This window comes from Eriocheir sinensis, chromosome 16 (genome assembly GCF_024679095.1).
Source record: "Eriocheir sinensis breed Jianghai 21 chromosome 16, ASM2467909v1, whole genome shotgun sequence".
Taxonomy (NCBI): domain Eukaryota; kingdom Metazoa; phylum Arthropoda; class Malacostraca; order Decapoda; family Varunidae; genus Eriocheir; species Eriocheir sinensis.
The window spans coordinates 17,504,196-17,529,988 of record NC_066524.1 but is presented as its reverse complement, the minus strand read 5'-3'; the positions used below and the strand labels follow the sequence as shown (position 1 = coordinate 17,529,988).

The 25,793-nt window shown below is 43.6% G+C and overlaps 1 protein-coding gene across 2 annotated transcripts; it reads right to left on the bottom strand.

Annotated features, from left to right (window-relative positions):
• Positions 1-18,949: 18,949 nt before the first annotated feature.
• Positions 18,950-23,515, bottom strand: LOC126999468 (Y+L amino acid transporter 2-like). Of its 2 annotated transcripts, XM_050862089.1 has the most exons (9): positions 22,483-23,512; positions 21,590-21,811; positions 21,233-21,458; positions 21,069-21,113; positions 20,552-20,675; positions 20,261-20,461; positions 19,998-20,147; positions 19,680-19,857; positions 18,950-19,340 (listed from the first exon to the last, which is right to left on the bottom strand). In XM_050862089.1, exons 1-9 carry the CDS (start codon positions 22,685-22,687, stop codon positions 19,192-19,194), a joined length of 1,500 nt encoding a protein of 499 aa, XP_050718046.1. In that variant the 5' UTR covers positions 22,688-23,512; the 3' UTR covers positions 18,950-19,191. The 2 variants fall into 2 exon arrangements, with proteins under 2 accessions (XP_050718046.1, XP_050718045.1); XM_050862088.1 differs by having other exon boundaries at positions 20,261-20,675; positions 22,483-23,515.
• Between the last annotated feature and the right edge of the window lie 2,278 nt (positions 23,516-25,793).

The window sequence follows — 25,793 nt, the reverse complement described above, 5'->3', positions numbered from 1 at the left end:
ATGCAGGTAATTTCCTTTAACCTCCTTAACAAACACACCTGAAAAAAGAATGCAGATGAACCTAACGAGCCGGAAACACAAAGAAGGCGACGGTTACGGGGGAACACTAGAGAAAGAAAGAAGAAGAAAGAAATAAGAAGAAAAACATGAACAAAAAACAAAACTGCCTGGCGATATAAGCTTTAACGTGGGATTATGAACTGCCGTCCCTCACACCGTAAATTTGAGCATGTTGGAAGCAGGACAAAAAAAGAGGAAAATAAGAGGATATCAAAAGAGGACTAGAGGGAGAAGAAAACTATAATGAAAAGAAGTTATTTTCCTCACAGTGACTTATAAATTTTCTTTCTTTCATTTTAGAATTAGAAAACTTTAATCAAACACAGAACAAGGAAAAACAGACGCAACAAAGAAACACAAATCTACTTCAACAAAAAATGCAAGCAAATGAGATCTTGCTTTGTAACATGACCTTCAAACTCGGGATATTCCTTGACTAAACCAACACGCCCCTCACCCCCCACGCACCCCACACACCCCAGTCCCCACCACCTCTCCCTTACCCCTCTCTCACTCTCTGTTAACCCCCCACCCCCCTCCCACCCATCCACACCATCTCCTTACTCCCCTCGTCACCCCTTACACACCCACACCCTCTCGTCACCTCTCAACTCCCCCTGCACACACCTCCACACACCCTCCTTACCTTCTCTTTCCTTCCCCCCTCTTCATCCACCCCTCCTCACCCTCCCTGTACTCACCCTCTATGCCTCCCTCTCCACACCCCTCCACATTCCTCCCCACACCCCCTTACACCCTTCCACGCACCCCAACACACACCCTACTCTCCCCCTGCTCACCCCCTCCCACACGCTTCTACACCCCCCTTCTCGCCCCCCGTCACGCCCCCCTTAAATTTGTGGTGACGGCTGAACGTTAACTAGTCCCCCCCAGGCGCCGCCATAATTTGCCGGCATATATTAACTGGCCCGCGGTGTTGGTTGTGTCGGCTAATAACTCTTGAAAATGGATCATCTTTTTTGGCGCCGCACACAGACCGCGCCTCGCAAAAATGCTCCATTGCGTAAACAGGGCTTTGGTGTGTGGGGGAAGGAGGGGGTTGGAAGTGGGAAGGGGTGCTGTGGGGGTGGGGGGAGTCTATGTGGAGGGGAAAGGAAGGGGAGGTGAGGAAATTTGTTGGGGAGGGGGAAGGGGAAGTTTGTGCATGGGGAGGGAAGGGCAGTCTGTGGGGAAGAGGGAGAAGGGAAGTGAGTAGGGGGGAGGGAAAGTGGGGATGAAGGAAAAGTGTGTTTGGGGTATGGAAAGGAGGGGAAGTATATGTGTGTGTGTGGGGAGGGAGGGGAAGTGTGTGTGGGGGGGTAGGAAGTATTTGGGGGGAGAAAAGGGAAAGTTGTGTGAGGTGGAGGATGAAAGGAGAGGGAGAAGTGCACTGTGTGTGTGTGTGTGTGTGTGTGTGTGTGTGTGTGTGTGTGTGTGTGTGTGAGTGTTCTAATTACTGTCACCTGCTCCTCTGATGTCACGTAATGAATAGGTGTGTCCAATTTAACCTCGAAAGTGCTTGCAGGTGTGTGGGAGGGGGGTAGGTATGTGTGTGTGTGTGTGTGTGTGTGTGTGTTTAATCTGTTTCTCTCCTAATACTTTTTTCTCATTTGTTTAATCTTGTTTTCATCTCTTTGTTTAATTATCCTCTACACCTTTTGCTGTTACATTAGTTTATATACCGTATTCATCACTCTGTTTTTTCTTCTTCTTTTTGTATGTTCTGTTTGTCATTATTCTCAAAATCATTCCTCTACCTTTCACTGAACTTTCCTCTATATTTTTCGCTATCTATCTGTCTATCTATCTATCTTCAATCATTCATTATATTTATTTTGTTCCCATTAGTAATTCTTCTCTATGCATTACGTTATTATTCTGTTTTTTTCTTTCATTATCTTCTAAATCGTGGGTCGGGGAATTTGTGTTCATTCATCATTGTATTTTTCCCATTAGTAATTCTTCCCTTTTTTCCTGCGTTTTTTTTTCGGATTCCATGTCATCATCTTTTTTTTTTTGGCTCATTTCTTTTCCTATGTCATCTTTCTCTTCCTGATCGTTATTCCTTTTTTTTCTCTTAACTGTCAAACCATTTTCCTTTTTTTCCCCTGACAGATTTCAGGTCGTGTTCGTTTTCAGTAATCTTTCCTTCTTTTTCCTCAGCCTTTTTTTCCTCTTCACTTAACGTCTCATTTAAATTTCCTCCGAGGGTTTTGAAACGAATGCTTGCCTTCCTTTACTGCTCGGGATTTTCAAGATTATTTTTTCCCCTCTAATTCTTTCTGATATCCTTCTTTCTTCCTTCCTTCCATCTTACCTTCTTGTATTTCGTGGAATTTTATAGTTTTTATTTTTACCTTTACTTTTTTTCTGGTATAATTTTCCTTCCTTCCTTTCTTCCTTCCTTTCTTTCTTTCTTTCTTTCTTCCTTCCTTCCGTTCTTCATTTCTTCTACCTTCTTTCATTCATTCCTTTCTTTCTACATTCCATCCTTCCTTTCCTCCCTCTTAGTCTTCCCATTCTTCCTTCCTAAGTCCTTTCTTTTTTCCTTTCTTTCTTTCTTTCTTTCTTTCTTCATTCATTCATTTCCCCTTTTCTTCCTTTCCTAGTCCTATCCTTCTTTCTTTTCTTTCTTTCTTTCTCTCCTTCTTTCTCTTCCTCTTTCTTTCTTTCTTTCTTTCTTTCTCTTTTGCATTCCTCCTGATTTCTTATCTCTCATTTTTATCTCATCTCTATCCGTCATTGATTTTCCATTTTGGTTCCCTGTCCCATTTTTCTATTCCTTTTTTTCACTTATTTTCCTCCCACACCTTCGATCGATCACCTATTCATCCCTCCCTCCCTTTTTATCAACACCCTCCTCTATTGCCTCCCTTTCCCTCCCTTTTTCGACTATCTATTCACGCTTCTCTACATTTCAATCCACACTTTCTTTATTTTTCTTTTCATTTATTTTCCTCTCCTTCGACCATTAACTATCTATTCACCTTTCCTTTCCATTTCTATCAACGCTTTCCTCTATTCTGTTCTATTGCTATTCTATTCTATTCCTTCTATTACTTTCCTCTATTGTCTCCCTTTCCCTCCACATTCCCTTTTCACAGCTCCATCGCCTTCCTTTCACTCTTTTCCTCCCTTTTTTCTCCTCCAATGAATAGTCTACCGCATCCATTTTCTCCCTTTCTCCCTTTCTTTCTCTGTCTTTCCAGTCTCGATTCATGCCCCCCCTATAACAAGGCTTTTTCCACGGGCCTAATGGGGAGGAGAAGGAAAAGGGGGAAGGAAGGGAAACACAAAAACGTGTGTTCCATCCTTTCCACAGTTCATTTACCCCAACAAATCTGATTTTCCACTCCTGTAGGGCTCGGTGCGGGACTGTCCTTTGTCTGTTTGTCTGTAGGGGAGGAAGGAGATCGGGATAGGGAGGTTTGAAAAGGTATTGGGGTGTGGGTCTTACTACTACTACTACTACTACTACTACTATTACTACTACCATCGAAACTTCTCCTTTTATAAATGTCACAAAAGAATCAGCAATAGTAAAACAATCATCATTATTATCATCATCATCATCATCATCATTAGCAGAGTTTACCTGGAGCTTCGTCTCACCTTTCTGTCGACATACCTGTGAAAAGTGACCTTAATTAACTATTCAAAGAGCCAGAATGGGAAGTGAGAATCCACACACACACCGTAACCTCAATATATACACACATACATACATACATACGCACATACATACATACGCTCATGGGTACACGTGGAGAGACCGAGACCGAGACAGAGAGAGACAAACACAAAGAGAGAGGGAGAGTATAGACAGTAAGCTTATTAAACACCTTATGGGAGTTACCTGAAGCTTCTGTGGCACCAAGAGGAACCACGCTTAAGCTTCTATGCTACCAAGAAGACCAAGAGGAACAAGAGGATCAAGAAGACCAAGAGGAACAAGAAGACCGAGAGGAACAAGAGGAACAAGAATACCAAGAGGAACAAGAATACCAAGAGGAACAAGAAGACCGAGAGGAACAAGAGGAACAAGAAGACCAAGAGGAACAAGAATACCAAGAGGAACAAAAAGATCAAGAGGAACAAAAAGACTAAGAGGAACAAGAAGACCAAGAGGAACAAGAAGACCAAGAGAAGCAAGAGAACCAAGAGGAACAAAAGGAACAAGAAAACGCAGAAGACCAAGAAGAACAAGAAGAACAAGAAGGCCAAGAGGAGCAAGAAGATCAAGTGGAACAAGAGGACCAAGAAGACCAAGAGGACCAAGAGGAGGGCCAAGAGTATGGGTATAGAGCTGACCACAACCATTAAGGCGATTTCCGAAGATGCTGTCGACATTTCCATAAAACTCATGCATTTTAATGATGTGATTTTTCCCTCGGCCAACAAGTTTCTATTAGTGTATGCAAATCGACATATCTTCCTTACATCCTTTGCATACGTCACCGAGAGTCTGTTTGGGTCTCTCTGTCTGTCTGTCTCTTAGGGGCTCCGTGAATCTGCCGGTCCGTCTGTCGCTGAGGTTTTTTTTTCTGCTTTATTCTGAATTCCTTCCCTTTATTTATTTTTTTTTTCTTTCTTGAAGTGCGGGAGGAATATTTTGTTTCTTCTCTTCTGTCTGTCGCTGCTGTTCATTTGTTTTTGTTTTGTTTTTGTTTTTTTGTTTTGTTTCTTTAGTTTGTTTTCTGCTACTTTAAATTATTTTCTCTTTTTTTTTCACGTCTGTCTGTCTCGAGTTCTTACCTTTTTTTCCTGAATTTCTTCCTCTCATTAGTTTTCTTCTCAGGTGAAAGTGGGGATTATTTTTTTCCTCTTTTCCTTATTCTTATTTTTTCTCTTCCTGTGCTTATTGAACAGACGAAATTCTTGTAGTTTCATCCCAATAAGTTGTTTTCTTCCTTACATGTAGAGGGAGGAGTTTTTCATCTTTATTTTCATTCTCTCCTCTATGCTTATTAAACAGAACAAACACTTCTTCTAGTTTTGTCTTTCTTTTTCCATATTTCCTAAGCAGAGGACGACGATGTCTATTAATCTGTCTGTTTATCTGGATGTGTTTGTCTGTCTCCTTGTCTGTTATCATTTTCTTGTCTCTATTTGCAAAAGACAAAAAAAGACACCTTGCAATCTATTCTTCTCTATTCTCTTTTTTTTAATTTTCTAACTTCTAAAGACAAAACATGAATAGACCTTGTAAATTATTCTCCTTCTCTTTTATAATTCACTAACTTCTAAAGGTAAAAAAAAGACACCTTGTAATCTATTTTCCTTCTCTATTTTCTTTTATAACTCTAACTTAAAAAAAGAAAAAAAAGAATAATTATTCTCCTTCTCTAGTTTCTTTTATAATTCACTAACTTCTAAAGGTAAATAAAAGACGCCTTGTAATCTGTTTTCCTTCTCTATTTTCTTTTATAATTTTCTAACTTCTAAAGACAAAACATAAATAGGCCTTGTAAATTATTCTCCTTCTCTAGTTTCTTTTATAATTCACTAACTTCTAAAGGTAAAAAAAAAGACGCCTTGTAATCTATTTTCCTTCTCTATTTTCTTTTTATAATTTTCTAACTTCTAAAGACAAAACATGAATAGGCCTTGTAAATTATTCTCCTTCTTTAGTTTCTTTTATAATTCACTAACTTCTAAAGACAAAAAAAGAAGATGCCCTGTAATCTATTCTTCTTTATTTTCTTTTTTATAATTCTCTAGCTTATAAAAAAAAATGATGCCTTGTAATCTATTCTCCGTCTCTAATTTCTTTTATTATTTTCTAGTTTCAAAAGAAAACTAAAAGAACCCTTGTAATCTATTCTCCCTTTTCTTTTATAATTTTCTTACTTCAAAAGGCAAAAAAAGATGTATTGTAATCTATTCTCCTTCATTATTTCCTTTTATTATTCTCTAGTTTCAAAAGACAACCAAAGAGACTCCCTGTAATCTATTCTCCCTCATTTTCTTTAATAATTCTCTAACTTCTAAAAACAAAAAGATCTTATAATTCATTCCCTGTTTGTCCTTGTTCGTACTTTTTCTCCTCTATTCTTTTTCCCCTTCCTTATGCTTTCGTGTTTTTTTTATTTTTTTTAAGGACACGAAGATGAATTAATTTTTTTTCACTTAATTTGCTCGTCTCATTTATCATCCCTCTCTTTCTTTTCCCTTCCCGCGCCAGCTGACGGCTTTCTTTCACTTGTCTTGTCTCTTATTCTTCTCCTCTTTACTCTCATTCTTTCCTTCCTCCGAATTTTCTCCACATTTTTACCATTAATTTCCCATCCTTGAGTCTTTCTTTGTCTTCCTTTCACTTGCTTTCTTTTCTTTCTCTCTTCAGGTTTTCTCTTATTCTTCCCTTTTTGCTTTTGTTCTTTCTTTCTTTAATTTTTCTGCATTTTTGTCATTAATTTCCCTTCCTTGATTCTTTTTTTTTTATCTTCCTTTCACTTTCACTTTTTTTCTTTCTTTAGGTTTTCTTTACATTTTTTATCATGAATTTCCCTTCCCTTCTTTCTTTATCTTCCTTTCACTTTCTTTCTTTCTTTCTTTCTTCACGTTTTCCCTGCATTTTTATCACTCATTTATCTTCCGTAATTCTTTCTTTTTCTTCCTTTTCTCGCATTTTATCTCCTTTTTATATTTCTTCTTCAAACGCACAGCTTTTTCAGCTTAATTTGACTTCCCTCATGTCCGCTTTCATTTCCTCGTATTTCCTCCACTTTATTCTTTTTTTACGTATTTTCTTTTTTACTTTCACAATCTTGCTCTTTTTTTTCTTTGTTGTTTTTTTAGCCAGAGAACGCAAAACATTTCTCACTCATCGTTTTCTCTCTTTCTTTGCAGAGGCGCCGAAGCTGAGAGGGGGTGAGCAAACCAGAGAGAGAGAGAGAGAGAGAGAGTGAGTGAAAGTGAGTGTGTGTGTGTGTGTGCGTTCGTGCGTGCCCTCCAGGTGTTGCTTACATACCTGTGTCGGCGCGTATGTAACATAAACTGCGGTGTTCTGGAATAGGTACTAGAGAGAGAGAGAGAGAGAGTGTTACAGAATAGGAATGTAGACACCCTTCTCCCTTCTCCCTTCTCCCTCGCATTCCTCAGTCCTCACACTTTTATTTATATTTCCTCTGTTTCCCCTGTTCTATTCTTCCTTTTGTCCTCCTCCTCCTTTCATCCCCCAAGCCATTACGCCACTTCTCTTCTTCTCTTCCCTTCTATTCTCTTCATTTATCTTCTTTTTCGTTCTCCCATCCTTTATCTGGGCTTTACTTCACACCCCTTTCCTTCTTTTCCCTTTCATTCCCTTTCTTTCCCTTCCCTTCCCTTCCCTTCCCGTCCCGTCCCGTCCCGTCCCTTCCCTCCCCTTCCATTTCCTTTCCTTCCCTTCTATTCCCTTTCTTTTCCTTCCCTTCCCTTAATTTCCCTTCCCTTCCCTTTATCAACCTACTCTTCATTTCTCTTATTCTCTACTGCTTTTTTCTTCTATCTTCTTCACTATCTTCATTATTCATCTCTTAACAATCCTATCTTCGCATTAATATCCTTATCTACTCCCCTACATTTCTTTTTTACCTTCCCTTTCATCCATAGTTTTATTCCTCTACTTCCTCCTCCTCCGTTATTTCTATGCTTTTGTTGTTGTTGTTGTTGTTGTTGTTGTTGTTGTTGTTTACCCCATCTCACCTATCCCCCTTCCATTTCCTGCTATTTCCATTTCACTTCCCATCCTCCCCTTCTTTCATCTCCCCCTCCTTTTATTTCCCCTCCGTACCCACAAATCTACGCTCCCCTTCATTTCCATTCCCTTTCCATCCCGAGGCCTTTCATCTACCTCCTTTGAACCTTCCCTCTTCTTCCCATTTCTTCATTTTTTCAACCTTGCCTCCCTCTCTCCTTCCCCTTTTTTCTTTCTTTCCCTGTTGAGTTATTCGTCTTCAGAGCTCTTCCTTTCATTGGCCTTCTATCTTTCTCTCTATCTGTCTGTCTGTTTATCTACTACCTTCTTTATTTCCCATTCTCTTCGTTTCTCTTTGTTTCTTTTTCCTTTCTCTCTATGCCATTTATTTTACCAGCTTGTCCATTCTCTGTCCTCTCTATCTATCTATCTCTTTCTCTCTTCTCCTAAATTTCCTATTACCTTTCGTTCTCTTTGTTTCCTTCCCTTCCTCTCTTAGTCATTCATCTTCCCAGCTCTTCCTTTCACTAACCTTCTCTCTATCTGTCTATTTATATCTCTCTTCTCCTAAATTTGCCATTCCCTTTCTCTCTCTTTGTTTCCTTCCCTTCCTCTCTTAGTCATTCATCTTCCCAGCTCTTCCTTTCACTAACCTTCTCTCTATCTATCTATCTATCTTTCTATCTATCTATCTCCCACCTTCATTTTCCATTCCCTTCCCTTCTCGCTGTTCCCTTTCCTTCCTCTCTGTATCATTCATCTTCCCAGCTCCTCCATTCACCGACCTTCTCTTACTGTCTGTCTATCTCTTCCCCACCCTCTCCTTTATTTCCTTTTCCCTTAGAAGCATCGTAGGTAAAGGACGTGTTTGTAATAAAGGTTAAAGGGGAGAGCTGTGTTAATGTGTCCCTCGCAGCTCTGGTATCAAGGCTTTGATCAATAGAGTCATTTGGTATATTATGTCGAGGCTCAGTCAGGCGAATTTGAGTCTCCATTATTCACGGTACTGGAATATACGTTCATTAATGAGAGAGAGAGAGAGAGAGAGAGAGAGAGAGAGAGAGAGAGGAGTAAAAAATGATGGGAAAGTGAAGGAAAAAGAAGCAAAAAGAGAAAGCGTGAAGGAAGGGCATGGAATGAAAGGTAGGATGTTAAAAGGTTGTGTGCGTGTGTGTGTGTGTGTGTGTGTGTGTGTTAGAGAATATCTTGGGATGTAGGCAGACTGCTCTCTCTCTCTCTCTCTCTCTCTCTCTCTCTCTCTCTCTCTCTCTCTCTCTCTCTCTCTCTCTCTCTCTCTCTCTCTCTCTCTCTCTCTCTCTCTCTTTTCTCGTTTTGATGTTTCGTTGTTGTTGTTGTGTTTTTTTGTTGTTGTTTTTTTTAGGGGTAACTCTCACAGTGGTCCCGACAGGCTGTCTTTAGTGGCGGAGGCGCGCGACCTGTTGCCTTTGTTGGCTATCGACATAACAAAGATGAGATACCGTTTTTGCTCTCCTTCGTTATTCTTTTTTTTTCTTTTTGGTTTGTGGTTTTCCCTGTTTTCCATCTTTTCCTTCTGCCGGGTTTTTTTTTTCTGTCTTTGGTTTACATGACGCTCCCCTTTGTGAGTCCCCTGAAGGTTTGTTTTTTTATTTTATTTCCCCCATTTTTCTCTTTTTTTTTATTAGTGGAGAGGAAAAATGTCTTCGTTTGTAGATTACCGAGAACCCAAGTGTGTGTGCGTGGATGGTAGAGAGAGAGAGAGAGAGAGAGAGAGAGAAATTGTTGTGTTAGTGTTTCCATGGGTATCGGTATAAGCCTAGTAATAGTTTGCCAAGTCTTCTGCACCATGTACGTAAAAAAAACACTCATGATCCATTATCCCTTCAGTTTTATCCCTTCATATTTAGTTTATTATCACTACCCCTTCATTTTTCTCTATATTTTTTCCTTCCGTCTGAATGCGGACATAGAATTCAGCGTGTAGAAAATGCGGACATAGAATTCAGCGTGTAGAAAATGCGGACACAGAATTCAGCGTGTAGAAAATGCGGACATAGAATTCAGCGTGTAGAAAATGCGGACACAGAATTCAGCGTGTAGAAAATGCGGACATAGAAAATGCGGACATAGAATTCAGCGTGTAGAAAATGCGGACATAGAATTCAGCGTGTAGAAAATGGACATAGAATTCAGCGACTTGAAAATGCGGACATAGAATTCAGCGTGTAGAAAATGCGGACATAGAATTCAGCGTGTAGAAAATGCGGACATAGAATTCAGCGTGTAGAAAATGCGGACATAGAATTCAGCGTGTAGAAAATGCGGACATAGAATTCAGCGTGTAGAAAATGCGGACATAGAATTCAGCGTGTAGAAAATGCGGACATAGAATTCAGCGTGTAGAAAATGCGGACATAGAATTCAGCGTGTAGAAAATGCGGACATAGAATTCAGCGTGTAGAAAATGCGGACATAGAATTCAGCGTGTAGAAAATGCGGACATAGAATTCAGCGTGTAGAAAATGCGGACATAGAATTCAGCGTGTAGAAAATGCGGACATAGAATTCAGCGTGTAGAAAATGCGGACATAGAATTCAGCGTGTAGAAACGATGCCAGCGAAAGACGATGTAGATGACGATGGAACCTTTCTCGACGGGGACATCTCTCGCTCTTCTTCCCTCGTCCCGGCGCCTCCAAAATGTCCTTTCCTTCAGTGTAAGAATCGTGGTGGAAAGACGATTATTTCCTTATGGCATTTCAACGATTTTGGGACCAGAATGTTCGGCTCGGTTGGTCGGTCTCTCGGTCTGGCTCGGTTTGGTCGGCTACGTCTTCGCTATCTTCTGTTTTTCTCTTTATTTTCTCTCCTTATTTTCCGACTTCTTCTACTTCTTCTTCTTCTTCTTCTTCTTCTTCTTCTTCTTCTTCTTCTTCGGGACATTTGCGGCCCATAATTGACACTTCTTCAGGCCGTGATAAGACCGTGATGGAGTTGAGAGAGAGAGAGAGAGAGAGAGAGAGAGAGAGAGAGAGAGAGAGAACAGTTTTACCCTCCCTCTCTCGCCTCCTCTCTCTTCCCTCCCCTTCCTCCTCCTCCTCTATCCCTTTCCCACCTTCCACGCACTTTCTCTACCCCTCTCTTTCTCTCCCTCTCTCTTTTTTTTTTCTCTCTCTCTCTTAGTCTCCTGTTCCCCTTGTGCAAGAATCTCAGTCACTAAGTCAAGGAATATTCGGGTTGTTGGCAGGAAATGGAGGGTGGAGGGAGCAGCTTAACGAGGAGGAGGAGGAGGAGGAGGAGGAGGAGGAGGTGGAGGAGGAAGAATGTGAGGCAAAGTGCAGAAAAGGTAAAAATGGGAAAGGATGCAATTGTGAAGGGAGGGGGAGGCGAGAGAGAGAGAGAGAGAGAGAGAGAAGCTTACGCGTAAAATAAAAGCAAATAAAGGAGAAAGGTGAGAGGCAGAGAAGGAGGGGAGGAAGAAAGAAGGAAAAGAGGAGAAAGAAAAGGAAGAGAAGAACACAAAAGAGGAGAAACAGAAGGAAGGAAAAAGAGGAAGAGAAAGATAAATAAAAAAAATAAAAAGAGAAAAAACAATAGAAAAAGAGAGTGGGCTTATTTTAATGTCTCTCTCTCTCTCTCTCTCTCTCTCTCTCTCTCTCTCTCTCTCTCTCTCTCTCTCTCTCTCTCTCTCTCTCTCTTTCTCTCTCTTTGCTCTCTTTTTCATATTTTTCCTTATTCCTGTTTCCCCTCTTCTACGTTCTTCCCTTCCCCTCCTTCTCTTTCCCTTCCCTTCTCTTCTGCCTCTCATTTTTCTCTTATATTTGCTTCTGTTTTTTATTTAATTTTCTATTCTTTCCATTCTCTTCTTTTTTTCTTTACTTTATCATTATCCCTTCAGATTATCCCCTTCATTTCTTTCATTACATTCTTATAATTTTCTTCAATTTTTTCCCTTCATTTTCTCTATTCTTCATCATTGTCTCCAGAGTTTTCCCTTCATCTTTACTTTCTTGTCCTTATCACCTCAGTTTATTCCCTTCCTTTTTCCTTCAGTTTTAATCCTTTCAATTTTCTCTATTTTTTATCATCCCTCCTACAGTTTAGTCCCTTCCTTTTTCCTTCAGTTTTAATCCTTTCAGTTTTCTGTATTTTTTTTATCATCCCCCCTACAGTTTATTCCCTTCCTTTTTCCTTCAGTTTTAATCCTTTCAGTTTTCTCAATTTTTTTATCATCCTTTTATCCTTGTACCCACACCGTTACAAACACTAAAGCATTAAGGTAATTTTTTTTATGGGCCGTCGTGCACCGAGACAACAATGTTAATATAATCCCGGCATTCTGAAGCAATGTGTGTCAGGCGTGGCCGCGCACTAGATGACAAACAAACCCTCGCCACGTCACCTCAGCCTGGTCTGCTTTACCCCCACCTGGCTTGCCTCACTCCAACCTGGCCTGCCCCACCCTCACATCCTTGCAGACAACTCACCTGTTCCCCATGATACCGTGAAAGGACGTAACTCACCTTTGAAGGCTCATTAGCTCCCCCACGATATGTTGAAGGAACGTGACTCACCATTGAAGGCGTCCAGAAAGGCCTCCACCGCTCACTTGTTCCCCCCCGATATGTTGAAGGAACGTGACTCACTTGTTCCCCACGATATGTTGAAGGAACGTGACTCACGAAAGGCCTCCACCGCTCAGTTCCCCACGATATGCTGATGAAGGCGTCCATAAAGGCCTCCACCTCTCACCCACCGCTCATTAGCTCCCCCACGATATGCTGAAGGAACGTGACTCACCACTGAAGGACACCCATAAGGCCATTCGCTCTTTATCACTGACACAGGAAACTAGAGGCCATATTCTTAAACATTTCAGTTCGGGAGGACACGCATTTGACAAGGTAATTTTACTTATGGTACTTTCATGACCCTCTAGGTAGTTTGATCCTTCTTCTTTACCATGAACCTAAAAATTACTCATTAAAACCCGGCTGGTCTTTTATTTGGCCTTTGGAAATTAATGTGAGAGGTTGAAGAATCTGAAACCACCAACCCAAGTATTTTGATTTATTTTTCTTATTATAATCTTGAACACCACATTTATTAGACAAAGGAGGAAAATATAAATCTCTCTTTACTGCACGTATGATATGATTATGATAATATGGGTTCTAGCAGTACCCACAGAACCGTCAAAGGGTGTCGGGTATCCTCCCACAACAGGTTCAAGGCCCAAAGAGACGGAGATGGGATTCGACGCAACTTGCAGTTTGATGTATTCCCCCAACTTATATATCTGCAAGCATCTTGGCAGTATTAAAAGTTGTGTACGTCTTGTCGTGTGGTGTTGGTTGTTTGAGTGGAAGTGGGTGACCAGCGAGTAGCCAATCCCGATGCAGTGCTGTGGTGCCACGCGTCAAACATTTCGCGGCTTACACACCCACATTTGGAAAGGCTTTCATAGAGGTTGTGTTACTAGTAGTGTGTCCATGCTTAGTTTTATGGGCCTGGTGATAATTTGGCAAGGCTTCTGCACCCTAAACTTAAAAAAACATTCATGAGAACCTGACTAATCTCCTCTTTGACCTTTGGAAATATCTATTGTGAGAGCAGAAAGCGTCTGCTTGTATTGTGAACGAACCCTCAGATGTCGGGCCGTGCTCCCGCCTCATCATCACACCATTGGCTGGAGTAGGTAGGAAGACACCTACCGAACGGGCGCAAGCCACTCCCGGTGAGGTATATATGGGAGGTGAGAAGGGAGCTGAAGCCCTCCAAAGACCCTTCCCATGTCCTCACTAACCGTTTCCCTATTGTCTCACCAACACCGGAGAGTAGTTCAGCATGCTCTCTAAAGACAGATCCTCTCTTTATCCACACCACACTACATTCACACAACATATACACCTTTTCCCAAAATTAAAATTTCAAAATGGCGCACATACACCAAGCCTCGGAGTCCCCGCCTGGGGGGGACCACAAATTCCCCCAGGGAGGACTCCCCTTCTGGCTGCCGACCCGAGAGGTGTCTTGATAACTCCTCGAACCACTTTCTTCTCAATTTCTGCAACATTCGCGGTCTTCGCTCTAATTTTCATTCTGTGGAACATCATCTCTCCTCCTCTAAACCTCACCTTCTCTTCCTTACCGAAACACAGGTTTCTGAGGCTACTGACAGCAATCTCTACTCTGTTCCCTCCTACTATCTCGATCCTAAATTTCAATCCAAAGCTGGATGTTGCGCCTACGTGCGCAACGACATCACTTGCTCTCGTGCCCACGACCTTGACTCTTCTGAATTTTCCACCATCTGGCTAAGACTTCATTGTCATTCTATTACTAAATACATCTGTGCTGTTTATCTCTCACCTAACTCTACCAACTATGTAAAATTCTTTGACTATTTGAATTCTAAAGTGGAGCACATCTTGACCCACTCTCCCTTCGCTGAAATCTCCATCCTAGGAGATTTCAATGTTCACCACCAGCTTTGGCTTTCATCCTCTTTCACTGACCATCCTGGTGAACAAGCCTACAACTTTGCTATCCTCAACGACCTAGAGCAGTTGGTCCAGCACCCTACACGTATTCCCGACCGTCTTGGAGATCGGCCCAACATTCTAGACCTCTTCCTTACCTCAAACCCTTCTGCTTATTCTGTCAAACTGTTCTCTCCGTTGGGCTCCTCCGATCGCAATCTTATTTCTGCATCCTGTCCTATCGCTCCTGTACACCCTCTGGACCCACCGAAGAGGCGATGCTTCTGGCATTTTGCTTCAGCTCGGTGGGACGACCTGAGGATGTACTTTTCCGATTTCCCGTGGAATGATTATTGCTTCCAGGATAGAGACTCTCCTGTGTGTGCTCAGCGCATCACAGAGGTGATTGTCTCTGGAATGGAGGCATACATTCCTCGTTCTTTCTCTACTCCTCACGCTAAAAAGCCTTGGTTTAATCAAGCTTGTTCTCGTGCTGTCAATGATAGAGAGGTAGCTCACAAAAGGTACCAGAGCCTTCAAACTAATGCTAATTATGAACTTTACATTTCTGCCCGAAATCGTGCCAAATCTATTCTCCGACTAACCAAAAATTCTTTCATTAATAGAAAATGTCAAAACCTTGCTTTCTCTAACTCTTCCCGTGACTTCTGGCATCTAGCCAAAAACATCTCCTCCAACTTCACTTCTTCATCTTTCCCTCCACTCCTCAGTCCTGACGGCAACACTGCCGTCTCATCTATCTCTAAGGCTAAACTCTTCTCTCAAACTTTTTTTCTAAAAACTCCACTCTGGACGATTCTGGGCATATTCCTCCTACTCATCCCCCCTCTGACTTCTTTATGCCTGTTATAAAGATTCTTCAAAATGATGTTTTCTATGCCCTCTCTGGCCTCAATCCTCAGAAGGCTTATGGACCTGATGGAGTGCCTCCTATTGTCCTTAAAAACTGTGCCTCCGTGCTGTCACCCTGCCTGGTCAAACTCTTTCGCCTCTGCCTGTCAACATCTACCTTTCCTTCTTGCTGGAAGTATGCCTTCATACAGCCTGTACCTAAGAAGGGTGACCGCTCCAATCCCTCAAACTACCGCCTATAGCTTTACTTTCTTGTCTATCTAAAGCTTTTGAATCAATCCTTAACCGGAAGATTCAAAAGCACCTTTCCACTTCTGACCTTCTATCTGATCGCCAGTATGGGTTCCGCAAGGGGCGTTCTACTGGTGATCTCCTAGCCTTCTTAACTGACTCTTGGTCATCCTCTCTCAGCCGTTTCGGTGAAACTTTTGCTATTGCGCTGGACATATCTAAAGCTTTTGATAGGGTCTGGCACAAATCTTTGCTTTCTAAACTACCCTCCTACGGTTTCTATCCTTCTCTCTGTACCTTTATCTCCAGTTTCCTTTCTGACCGTTCTATTTCTGCCGTGGTAGACGGTCACTGTTCTTCCCCTAAATCTATTAACAGTGGTGTCCCACAGGGTTCTGTCCCATCTCCCACTCTTTTTCTGTTGTTCATTGATGATCTTCTTTCCAAAACGAACTGTCCTATCCATTCCTACGCCGATGATTCCACTCTGCATTACTCAACTTCTTTTAATAGAAGACCCACCCTTCAGGAACTTAACGTTCAAGGCTGGAGGCTGCAGAACGCTTAGCCTCAGACCTTACTATTATTTCCGATTGGGGCAAGAAGAACCTGGTGTCCTTCAACGCCTCAAAAACACAGTTTCTCCACCTATCCACTCGACACAATCTTCCAAACAACTATCCCCTATTCTTTGACAACACCCAGCTATCACCTTCCTCAACACTAAACATCCTCGGTCTATCCTTAACTCAAAATCTCAACTGGAAACTTCATATTTCATCTCTTACTAAATCAGCTTCCTCGAGGCTGGGCGTTCTGTACCGTCTCCGCCAGTTCTTCTCCCCTGCACAGTTGCTGTCCATATACAGGGGCCTTGTCCGCCCTCGTATGGAGTATGCATCTCATGTGTGGGGGGGCTCCACTCACACAGCTCTTCTGGACAGAGTGGAGTCTAAGGCTCTTCGTCTCATCAGCTCTCCTCCTCATACTGATAGTCTTCTACCTCTTAAATTCCGCCGCAATGTTGCCTCTCTTTCTATCTTCTATCGATATTTCCACGCTGACTGCTCTTCTGAACTTGCTAACTGCATGCCTCCCCCCCTCCCGCGGCCCCGCTGCACTCGACTTTCTACTCATGCTCATCCCTATACTGTCCAAACCCCTTATGCAAGAGTTAACCAGCATCTTCACTCTTTCATCCCTCACGCTGGTAAACTCTGGAACAATCTTCCTTCATCTGTATTTCCTCCTGCCTACGACTTGAACTCTTTCAAGAGGAGGGTTTCAGGACACCTCTCCTCCCGTATTTGATCTTCCTTTCGGCCACCTCTTTTGTTTCTTTTTTAGGAGCAGCGAGTAGCGGGCTTTTTTTTTATTATTGTTTTCTTTTTTTGTGTGCCCTTGAGCTGCCTCCTTTGTTGTAAAAAAAAAAAAAATGGGGCGTGACGGAAAATGCTTGACGCTTCTTGTACAGAACCCCTCGTGCGCGGACAGACTTAAACACTTGTTTTGTGTTGACCTTCTTTGCCTTGCCGACTTCATGATATTCATCACATGCAGCTGTTTAATTCTTCTTGTAGTGCCCTCCTTTGAGTTACTGAGCCTGCTATATTGTGCGTTGTTGTATTGTAACCTGACCCTTGTTATTTGGGTTACAAGGTAACGTGTGCCGAAGCACGTGAGTTCTGGGATATTTAAAGAAGTGTACACTAATTAATTTATTGGAATATAACAGCTATCAGAGACCCATGGTTTTCTCTAACCTTGTACAGCTGTGCGCGTACGATCACTTTCACTTTATTTTGATAACAAAACACAACACATTAAGACAATGTATGGAATTAGGAACAGTAATCACTGTTCTGTAAAGCACATAAAATACAATACAATTAATATAACCTAAGAAATATATACCTAAACAAATTCCTAAACTAATACCGCACCAAACCTTAATCAACACAGTTCACACTTGTACTGACGACCAGTACAGAAGACAGCATGTCGGGCGAGGAGCAGGGCTTGAGCTTGACACGTTTTCTGCGTCTTCTTCTTCTGCCTTGACTTCTTGTTTCTTCTTAGTCTTCTTCTTCTGTCTTCTTGTTTTGTTTTTTTAGTCTTCTTCTGTCTTGACTTCTTGTTTCTTCTTAGTCTTCTTCTGTCTTCTTGGTTTTTTTTTTAGTCTTCTTCTGTCTTGACTTCTTGTTTCTTCTTAGTCTTCTTCTTCTGTCTTCTTGTTTTTTTTCTTAGTCTTCTTCTGTCTTGACTTCTTGTTTCTTCTTAGTCTTCTTCTTCTGTCTTCTTGTTTTTTTTTATTTGTCTTCTTCTGTCTTGACTTCTTGTTTCTTGTGTCTTGACACTGCTCCTTACTGCTTCTGCTTGTCGTGAGAGAGTGGAACTTTGTTCTTGCTGCTGTTCTGTTCTTGTTCTGGAGCTGCTCTCTGTGTTGTTCTGGCTGGAGCTCCCTATTTTATACACGGTCTTCGACAAGGATGAGGGAGGAGCCCGAAGGTGATCGTCGGGCCTACGAGGTGTGGCCTAGATTACTGCGTAACTTAGGTCTGGCGTTTGTCCTGGCGTAGGAAGGGTTAAGGTAACTTGACGGGTCGTGGATGGTTCTTCTGTTGTAGTAGGTACTCAGGAGGTCTTGTGATTTGTTGCTACTGATGTGACGTGGTAGGAGGGACTCATGAGGCCTTGTGATTTGTTGCTACCGATGTGACGTAGTAGTGACACACATTCGGGGAACTACTGTACGGCTTGAGCTACTTAATGTGCCCGGGTGGAAAGGTCAGGTGGGCGTCGTCCGTTTCGCTTTCCTTTTCCTTGGTGTGGGGTGTTGCTAATGATTGTCGCTAATTATTGTTTACCATTAACTCGATGTAGAGATGAGTAAAGGATTTCTTCTGATTTTCTCTTTTGTTTTTCTGGGGTGCATTAGCTTCATGATGTGCTATCGTGAAGGGACGGGCCTGTCTTTGTGATCCAGTAGTGTTTCCATGTTCACGTCTTCTTCTGGGAGATAACGCTCGAGTCGCTGCGGGTGTGGGCTGCTGATGGTGGTGATGAAGGGGGCCTTGCGTCTAGGGATCGCTCCACGAGACACATCGTCTTCTGGGTTACCAGGGTTTCCATATGCTGGGTTACCAAGGTTACCCGGGTTACCACAGTTGTTTACTTATGTGCATTCTTGTTTACTACCCTGGGCTGCACATATGGCGTGTGTGTGACATGTGTATGGGTGTGGTGTGAGGTTCCAACCAATCCCAAAGATTCGTCACCTGAGCCACAAGCTCATTTGGGAAATCTAGTGGCTGGGCTTACTATATAAGGAACGCCGGAAAGTTAAAAGAAAGGAAAAGAAAGAAAACAATCCCGAATAATGACAATGACTTGTCGGGGAAAAGGATGCTACAACGCCCGCACGTCAACCACTCGGCCACCGCCTCCCCAATTACTTATATATATATATATATATATATATATATATATATATATATATATATATATATATATATATATATATAGATAGATGGGTGTGTGTGTGTGTGTGTGTGTGTGTGTGTGTGTGTGTGTGAGAGAGAGAGAGAGAGAGAGAGAGAGAGAGAGAGAGAGAGAGAGAGAGAGAGATGTATATACATATATGTCCCATTCATAGGTAAATCTTATATCCGTTTGCATCACAGCCTTCCCAGCCAGCCAGTGATTCCGGCGCCTGCTCTCACTCGTCACCGTCATGTGTAATGGTTGCCAAACACTTGTGAAGGCATTCATTACCCGCCCGAGCCCAGCTTTTAACAGCGCGTCGTACACTGTGGCACCTTGTCCTGTATTCTGAAAACATCCTTCCTTTGCCTTTGTGAAATAATCATAATGTCGCTTGTTAGGACAAAACTAGTCGCAGTGTGTATCGTTTCGCGATGTTCTGCGGGAAGTGTTACCTCCCACACCGTCATCATCATCAGCAGCAGCAGCAGATGCAAGGCGGCGGTCCATCTCCGGCAGTCCCATGAACAATACCTGGCACCAGACGGTCAGACGGCCTGAAAAAGAAGGAACCCTGCTAGCCTTGCTCCGCCACTCACCCCGGCGTGCCCCTCTAAGCCTCTATGCATACCAGACTTCCTTCGTCACCCACACACGGCAGCTCACCCATCATCCTGCACACACCCCAACCCACATCTCGTCATGTTTCAGCTGCAGTCGCTCCACTACACTCTCGCCCTTTATTAAATGCTCATCCGCCAAGCCTTCTCAAGGTTTGTTATGCTCCCAGTGACAACAGTCTTCCATGCTCTACCGCACCCTCTTTAGCACTGATACCCACTCAGCTGTTCCTCGCTTACTAACTCCAAGACTCACGCAGACAGAAGGACACTTACCCAAGAGACGCGTAAACTTTCCGGCGATGTCCTTCCTGTGTATGGTAAAATAGTAGACGGGGAGTCCCGAAGAGATGAGGGCGATACCCACACCCACATCAGAAGGGTTCTGGGTGGCGGGCAGCACCAGCAGGAACACCAGGATCACCGTGAAGATCACCGGCAGCACCAGGAACACCTGAGGACAGTGACGCACTGCTGGGGGAGATGTGACACGCGGAACGGTCATCGTTGCTCCAGGAAGTGTTATGCTTCACACCTATGAGCTGTACAGGCATCAACCGGGCAAGGCTCGGGTAGCGTGTTCCGCTGACTCACCTTGAAGGGCCTGGGTCGTTTGGGCTCCTTGTAGCGGAACCAAAAGAGTGCACCCATGCAGCCCAGGTGGGTCAGCGTGGCGGCGTAGATGCTGTAGTTGATGAGCAGGATTACATCCGAGGTGACCAGCATCAGCAACAACAAGACTCCCTGCGAAGGATGACAAGTCTTGTCAGCGCAGCCCTACGTCTCGTCAGTGGTGTGGTCATGACTGAGCGTTAGAGGAGGAAGGGTTCAGCTGATGACCTCATTGCGAGACTCACGTGCACCACGATGGCCACCACGGGCGTCATGTGGACTGTGCTCACGAGGGAAAAAACTTCAGGGAGCTGTCCCTTCCTCGCCCCGGCGAAGATGAGGCGCGATTGCATTAAAATGTAGCCGTTGATGGTGCCAAAGGTCGAACACATGACAAAAATGGGCATCAGCCGTGCCGCCACGCCCAGCGTCCTGTCGGCAAACGTCTGCAAACAGTAAAAGGAGTTGAGTGCATGCGTGAGCGGTAGGGCGGTAACCGTCAGCCAAGAGAACCAGCCCTGCCCATCCCCACATACCAAGGCCACGGCGCCGGACGATATCATCTCGGCGGGGGTCAGCACGGCCAGGTAGGCGGCGTTGGTGAGCGTGTAGAGCACAGTGAGCAGCGTGGTGGCCAAGAAGATGGCGATCGGCAGATCTCTGGAGATTGAATTCGTCAGAGAAGGAAGAAATAAAATAAAAAGCCGCCCAGCTGACACCAAGCAGCCTGAAGACCAATTGTTTACCACCTTTCATTCTATCCACTAATCTATTTAACTCTTTTGACTATAATAGTTTTAGAACTTGGCATAACGGCAGCTCCAGTCATCCACTTTCCCATTGATTGACTTAGAGATTCACAAAAGATCTTGAGAAGAAGCTAAAAGCGCGCAGAGAGGAAAAGAGACACAAAAAGACAGGACATAGCATGGAGAGAGAGTGGGTGAGCATCGTGGATTAGGGACTACAAGGCACAGGATATTACTTAAAAGTATGTTTTTTGAACCCCAACCAAGATGAAATGATACACCAGACCAGGAACAGTGAACTCACCTCTCAGGGTTTTTGAGCTCCTCTGCCACGTAGTAAACTTTGTCCCTTGAAAAGGAAAACAGAAGAACAACTTTGAAATATCAGCGGGGAGGTTTTATTCTCTGCCCCTCAGTCTCTATAGTCACACCCATGGATATCCAGCGACCCGCGACCCTGTGCCTCACCATCCATCGTAGGAGAAAAGACTCTGATAAAAGGCGGTAGCGATGGCGCCAGCCTTCCAGTTGGTGCCAGCCATGACGCCATGATAGTTGTCCAGGTGGCCGGCGCCCAGGTGAACTGCCCCCGTCACGATCACCACCACGAGCGCCACCACCTTGCTCAGCGTGAACACGTTCTGCACCTTCGCCGCCCACTTCACGTTCATGCAGTTCACCCACGACAGGAAGCCTGGCAGAGTGGTGGAAAGAGTGTTTGTTTTACCAAGTTCTGTTTATGAAAGTCTGTCTGCTTACACCCTACACATGGTGTGGCGTGAGCTATTCGTATACTGTACACTTTTCGAAAGTCTCCGCACTCACATATGAGGATGGCGGCGAGGAGTCTGACCGCCGCGTCGGGGACAGCCTCACAGCCCCCCGTGACGCCCTGGATCAGGTAGCTGGCAAAGGTGAGGGCGACCACGGCGGCGGTCGCGTTGTTGCGCAGCACGACCGTCACCCACAGGTAGAGGAAGGCCGGCAGGGGCCCGAACGCCTCGTGCAGGTAGACGTACATGCCGCCCGTCTGGGGGATCATGGTGCCTGGCGCCGCCCGGCCAGACAGGCGTTGCGTGAGAGAGCAATTACTGAGCAAGAGAGTCGGCCTACACAGGGCCTTCTGTCAACCTATAATCATCTGTCCCTCCCTTCCATCAGCTGGTGTGACCTTTTCCTTAAGATTCCTATCGTATTTGTATTCACCACATAGCTGTAAAAATCTGTTACTCGTCCACTCCTCTATTTCTTTAGCAATTCTTGCCTTTCGCTCTATGGAATCGAGTTGTATCCACTATAAACTCCTTGATACGAGTCTTTTCCTGCTTTTGTTACAGCAAGAATATTTTTACTTCACTATATTCATAACTCCAGCACATAAAAAGAAAATAGTTGCCACACATATATTCACCGACTCTTCTAAAAATAAAACCTAATCCCTATTAGCAAGGATTATATTACGAATATAGTTATATCTCTGACAGAGTTCCGGGCCTGAAAAGACGCCACGAGTCATTCAGACACTTCCTTATTAAAGGAGTAATGTTAGACGAGTAACTGTTGAAGATAAAGGAAACAGAAGTAAGCAGCAGATATACCCTTTTACTGATCTTGATCTGCTTGCAGACGTGAGATCCATTATTGGAGTGGCGGTCATCGCTGAAAAATATCTGTACCTGATTTGATGTTCCTTATAGTGAACCCTGACCCTGACTCACCCAGCTCGGTGAAGCAAAGGCCGCCCAACATGGTGAGCAGCCCGCTGACCGCCCACACTGCGAGGGACATGCCTACGCTGCCCACGTAGGTTATGACGCCCTTGGGGGCCACGAAGATGCCCGAGCCGATGACGTTGCCCATGATCAAGGTGAAGCCCTCCAGTAAACCCAACTCCTTCCTCAGGCGCACCGGCTCTGGCTTCATCTCGCAGACTCACTGGCCTTTTCGTGGCAAGGTTTCCCGTCACTAGTCTTTCCACTGGTAAGCTTGGAACGTCGCTGCGAGGCTGAAGGATCCCCTTGGAGGTGCCTCTTGCTCCTCAGGACAGGCAGGATAAACCTATATTTGTTTCTTACGGCGTCACGATCCTAAACAAAGGGCCAGGGCTGCCGTTGTTTCAGTGAGTGACAGCAAGTACTCTGTGGAGCCTTCGAGCAGTCTTCTCTGCACGTTTGACAGCTCTTCCCGCTGAAGCTGGGCCGCCACACACGCAGAGGCTAGTTGTGGCAGCTATTCCTGAGGTGTCTGAGCGAGGACTGACCGGCAATAATTATCCCGCCAGGCCAGCTGTAGCTTGAAAAACAGTTGCCCGTGAAAAACTGTTGGCTCCCATCTGCGCATGCGTGGCCCGGCTCAGCCTGTTTGCTCCCAGACTCGGCAGAGCACGGAGGCCTCGCTTCTCCCATCACGCAATGCCTGATCTTGATCTTACAGGTGACATGGGATTTCTTCTACATCAAGCCTTTGTAACGGCAACACCTATTTAAAAAAATAGCACACAGAAACAAACAGTACCCAATACCCATCATACTTTCTACTCCCTACTCCTAACATACCACATTCATTCTCTCTAGGAACTCTTTCACTGCCACAATTTTCCTCTCAATCGTCTCCCCACACAGCTCCAGCAGCAGCAACATCTATTCTCTCCCTGTCCTTTCAACCACTTCTTTCATCTCACACAGCCCATTTCAGGTTGGATAATTATTCTCATCTTATGCTGGGATCACACATCTGCGATTTAGCTCTGCGACGGTTGCGGGTGCCGGCCCGTCGCGCGAACATTTTGAAATGTTCAAAAAGTTCGCAGAAAGTCTACGATATTGGCCAAATCGCACGATTATTCGCACGGTTAAGCGAGAGACCTTCGCAGTATGCGCTCGCATACCCTCGTCAAACGCAAGGGGTCGCGGTGTATGCGAGCGTATATGCGAGCGACTTGGTACATCGTGCGTATGGAGGGTGTGAAAACCCGTTGGCGAACGACCACTCGCTCGCACTCACACTGTCCTGCCACATGCCGCTACCCTGCCCGCCTGCAAAATAATACCCTAATATTCATGAATTTATAATAATAGCATATTAATCCTAACTACTAAATAATAGCTTAAGTGTTCATGAATGGAAAATAATAGAATAGTATTCATAAATGCAAAATAATACCCTAGTGTTCATAAATGCAAAATAATAGAATAGTATTTCTAACTGCTAAATGATAGCCAAGTGTTCATGAGTACAAAATAATAGAATAGTATTCCTAGATGCAAAATAATAGCCTGGTTTAACAAAATGCAAAATTATAAGCTAGTGTCCACAGTAAAATTATTAGCTAGAGTACACAGTAAAATTATATTGTATTTATCTTGACTACTTCATTAGCTTATTAGCAAGTTATTACAGATTGTAAAACTCTTTCCACTTACAATTTATTACAGAAGTTGTAGATACGGTATAACATGCAGAAAACCTTACACCATACGAATAAAATCCATTATTCCTCAAAACAACTTACTTTGTTCCCAAGAGATCACGACCCCCAGGTTAAGAACTGCTAAATTAGAAGCAAAAAACAATAAAGCAATATCAGCGACAGCAAGGGCTACTACTTACTTAAACCGCTGGGTGTTCGTTACTAACCGACTATCAAATTTGAATCGACACAAGCAACTGACATTGCCAGATGGGGATTATTTTACCATATTGAAAACCTATAAGTTTGATCAGCCTAAATAACAACCTTAGGGCTCGTTCACACTACAAGCAGAGGAGGGCACAGCAGAGCAGAGCGGAGTGGAGCGGCGAGGTTAGGTGTTCACATATAAGCAGAGCAGGGCGACCTGCACAAGTATCATTCGCAGGCAACAGCCCGACAAACTCCTCGGTGTTTATCTTGAAGGATGATGAAAAATGTAACGATTTACAAAGGAACATGAAATTTCGTTGTTAAAGCCAAGTCCCATTGCTGTGTGTGTGTTGGGTATTGGATCAGAATATCACCAAATTAGCTTTTCTAAACATACGGCTATTATATATCATTAAATTGTACCTCAACTATGCACAGTCTGGTCAGTTTTTGTAATTTTGGTTTCAGCCTAAAAATTCACCTCTGCAGATAGCTTCTTGGCCATGTTGATGGAAGGGTGGAGACGTGGAGGACGCTAGCTGCGCGCAGCAAAAAATACGACCGAATTTCCCGAGCGTGCCGCTCCGCTTGCGGTGTGAACACCTGAGCGCCTGTACATTCAAAACTATCCAAAAATTAATGCCGCTACTAAGCGCTCCGCTTGTAGTGTGAACGAGCCCTAAGAGTTAGAGCGTCGGGATATGCAAAGTACCAAGATTAATTTCTGGTTAGTGTGTGTGTGTGTGTGTGTGTGTATATATATATATATATATATATATATATATATATATATATATATATATATATATATATATATATATATATATATATATATATATATAATGTATGGTGTTGTAGCAGTCACCGCTCAAATTGCGTGCTCCTACCCCTCAGTGACTCTTAAGAAAATGGGCGCTGCTGAGCAGACTCAACATGTAATATGTCCATCGTCACTACGTGTCTGCCAGTCTGTCGTATTGCATCTTCAATGTTTAACTTTTCTTGTATTCGCTTTTCTTTGACTGTCCGTCCATGTCCTTTTGTTGTCCACCTTTACACATTGTTCCACATGTTAAGGTGTTTTTGTTACCAACTTTAAGTGGTTTTGTTTAAGTGTTACTTTTAATGTTTAAGGCGCGAACTGCTATCTCACGTCAGGTCCGGTGTGCCGTTGCCTGCTTTCACAAGTTGATTGTAGTAGGTGAGATAACACAATAGCCTTTTAGTTGGCCGAGCGGTAGCCGTTATAAGTTCACTTTAGTTCACTTTAGTTCTCTCTCTCACAGGGTAAGTACAAATACAAAATGTATTTTAACTATATTAACAGTTGTACACAAAGTTTACAGTTTGCGTGAGCGAGTCGCACGAAATCAGAGGCAGCCACACCGCCACAGGGCGCGGGGCAGC

Bases quoted from the DNA above. Each gene is read 5' to 3' on its own strand.
- LOC126999468 (XM_050862088.1), bottom strand. From the start codon at position 22,687: ATGAAGCCAGAGCCGGTGCGCCTGAGGAAGGAGTTGGGTTTACTGGAG. The intron at 19,858-19,997 runs GTGAGTCAGCGG...CACTGTCCTCAG, and splicing joins AACGACCCAGGCCCTTCAAG to GTGTTCCTGGTGCTGCCGGT. The intron at 19,341-19,679 runs GTAAGTGTCCTT...CTTCTTTTTCAG, and splicing joins AAAGTTTACGCGTCTCTTGG to GCCGTCTGACCGTCTGGTGC.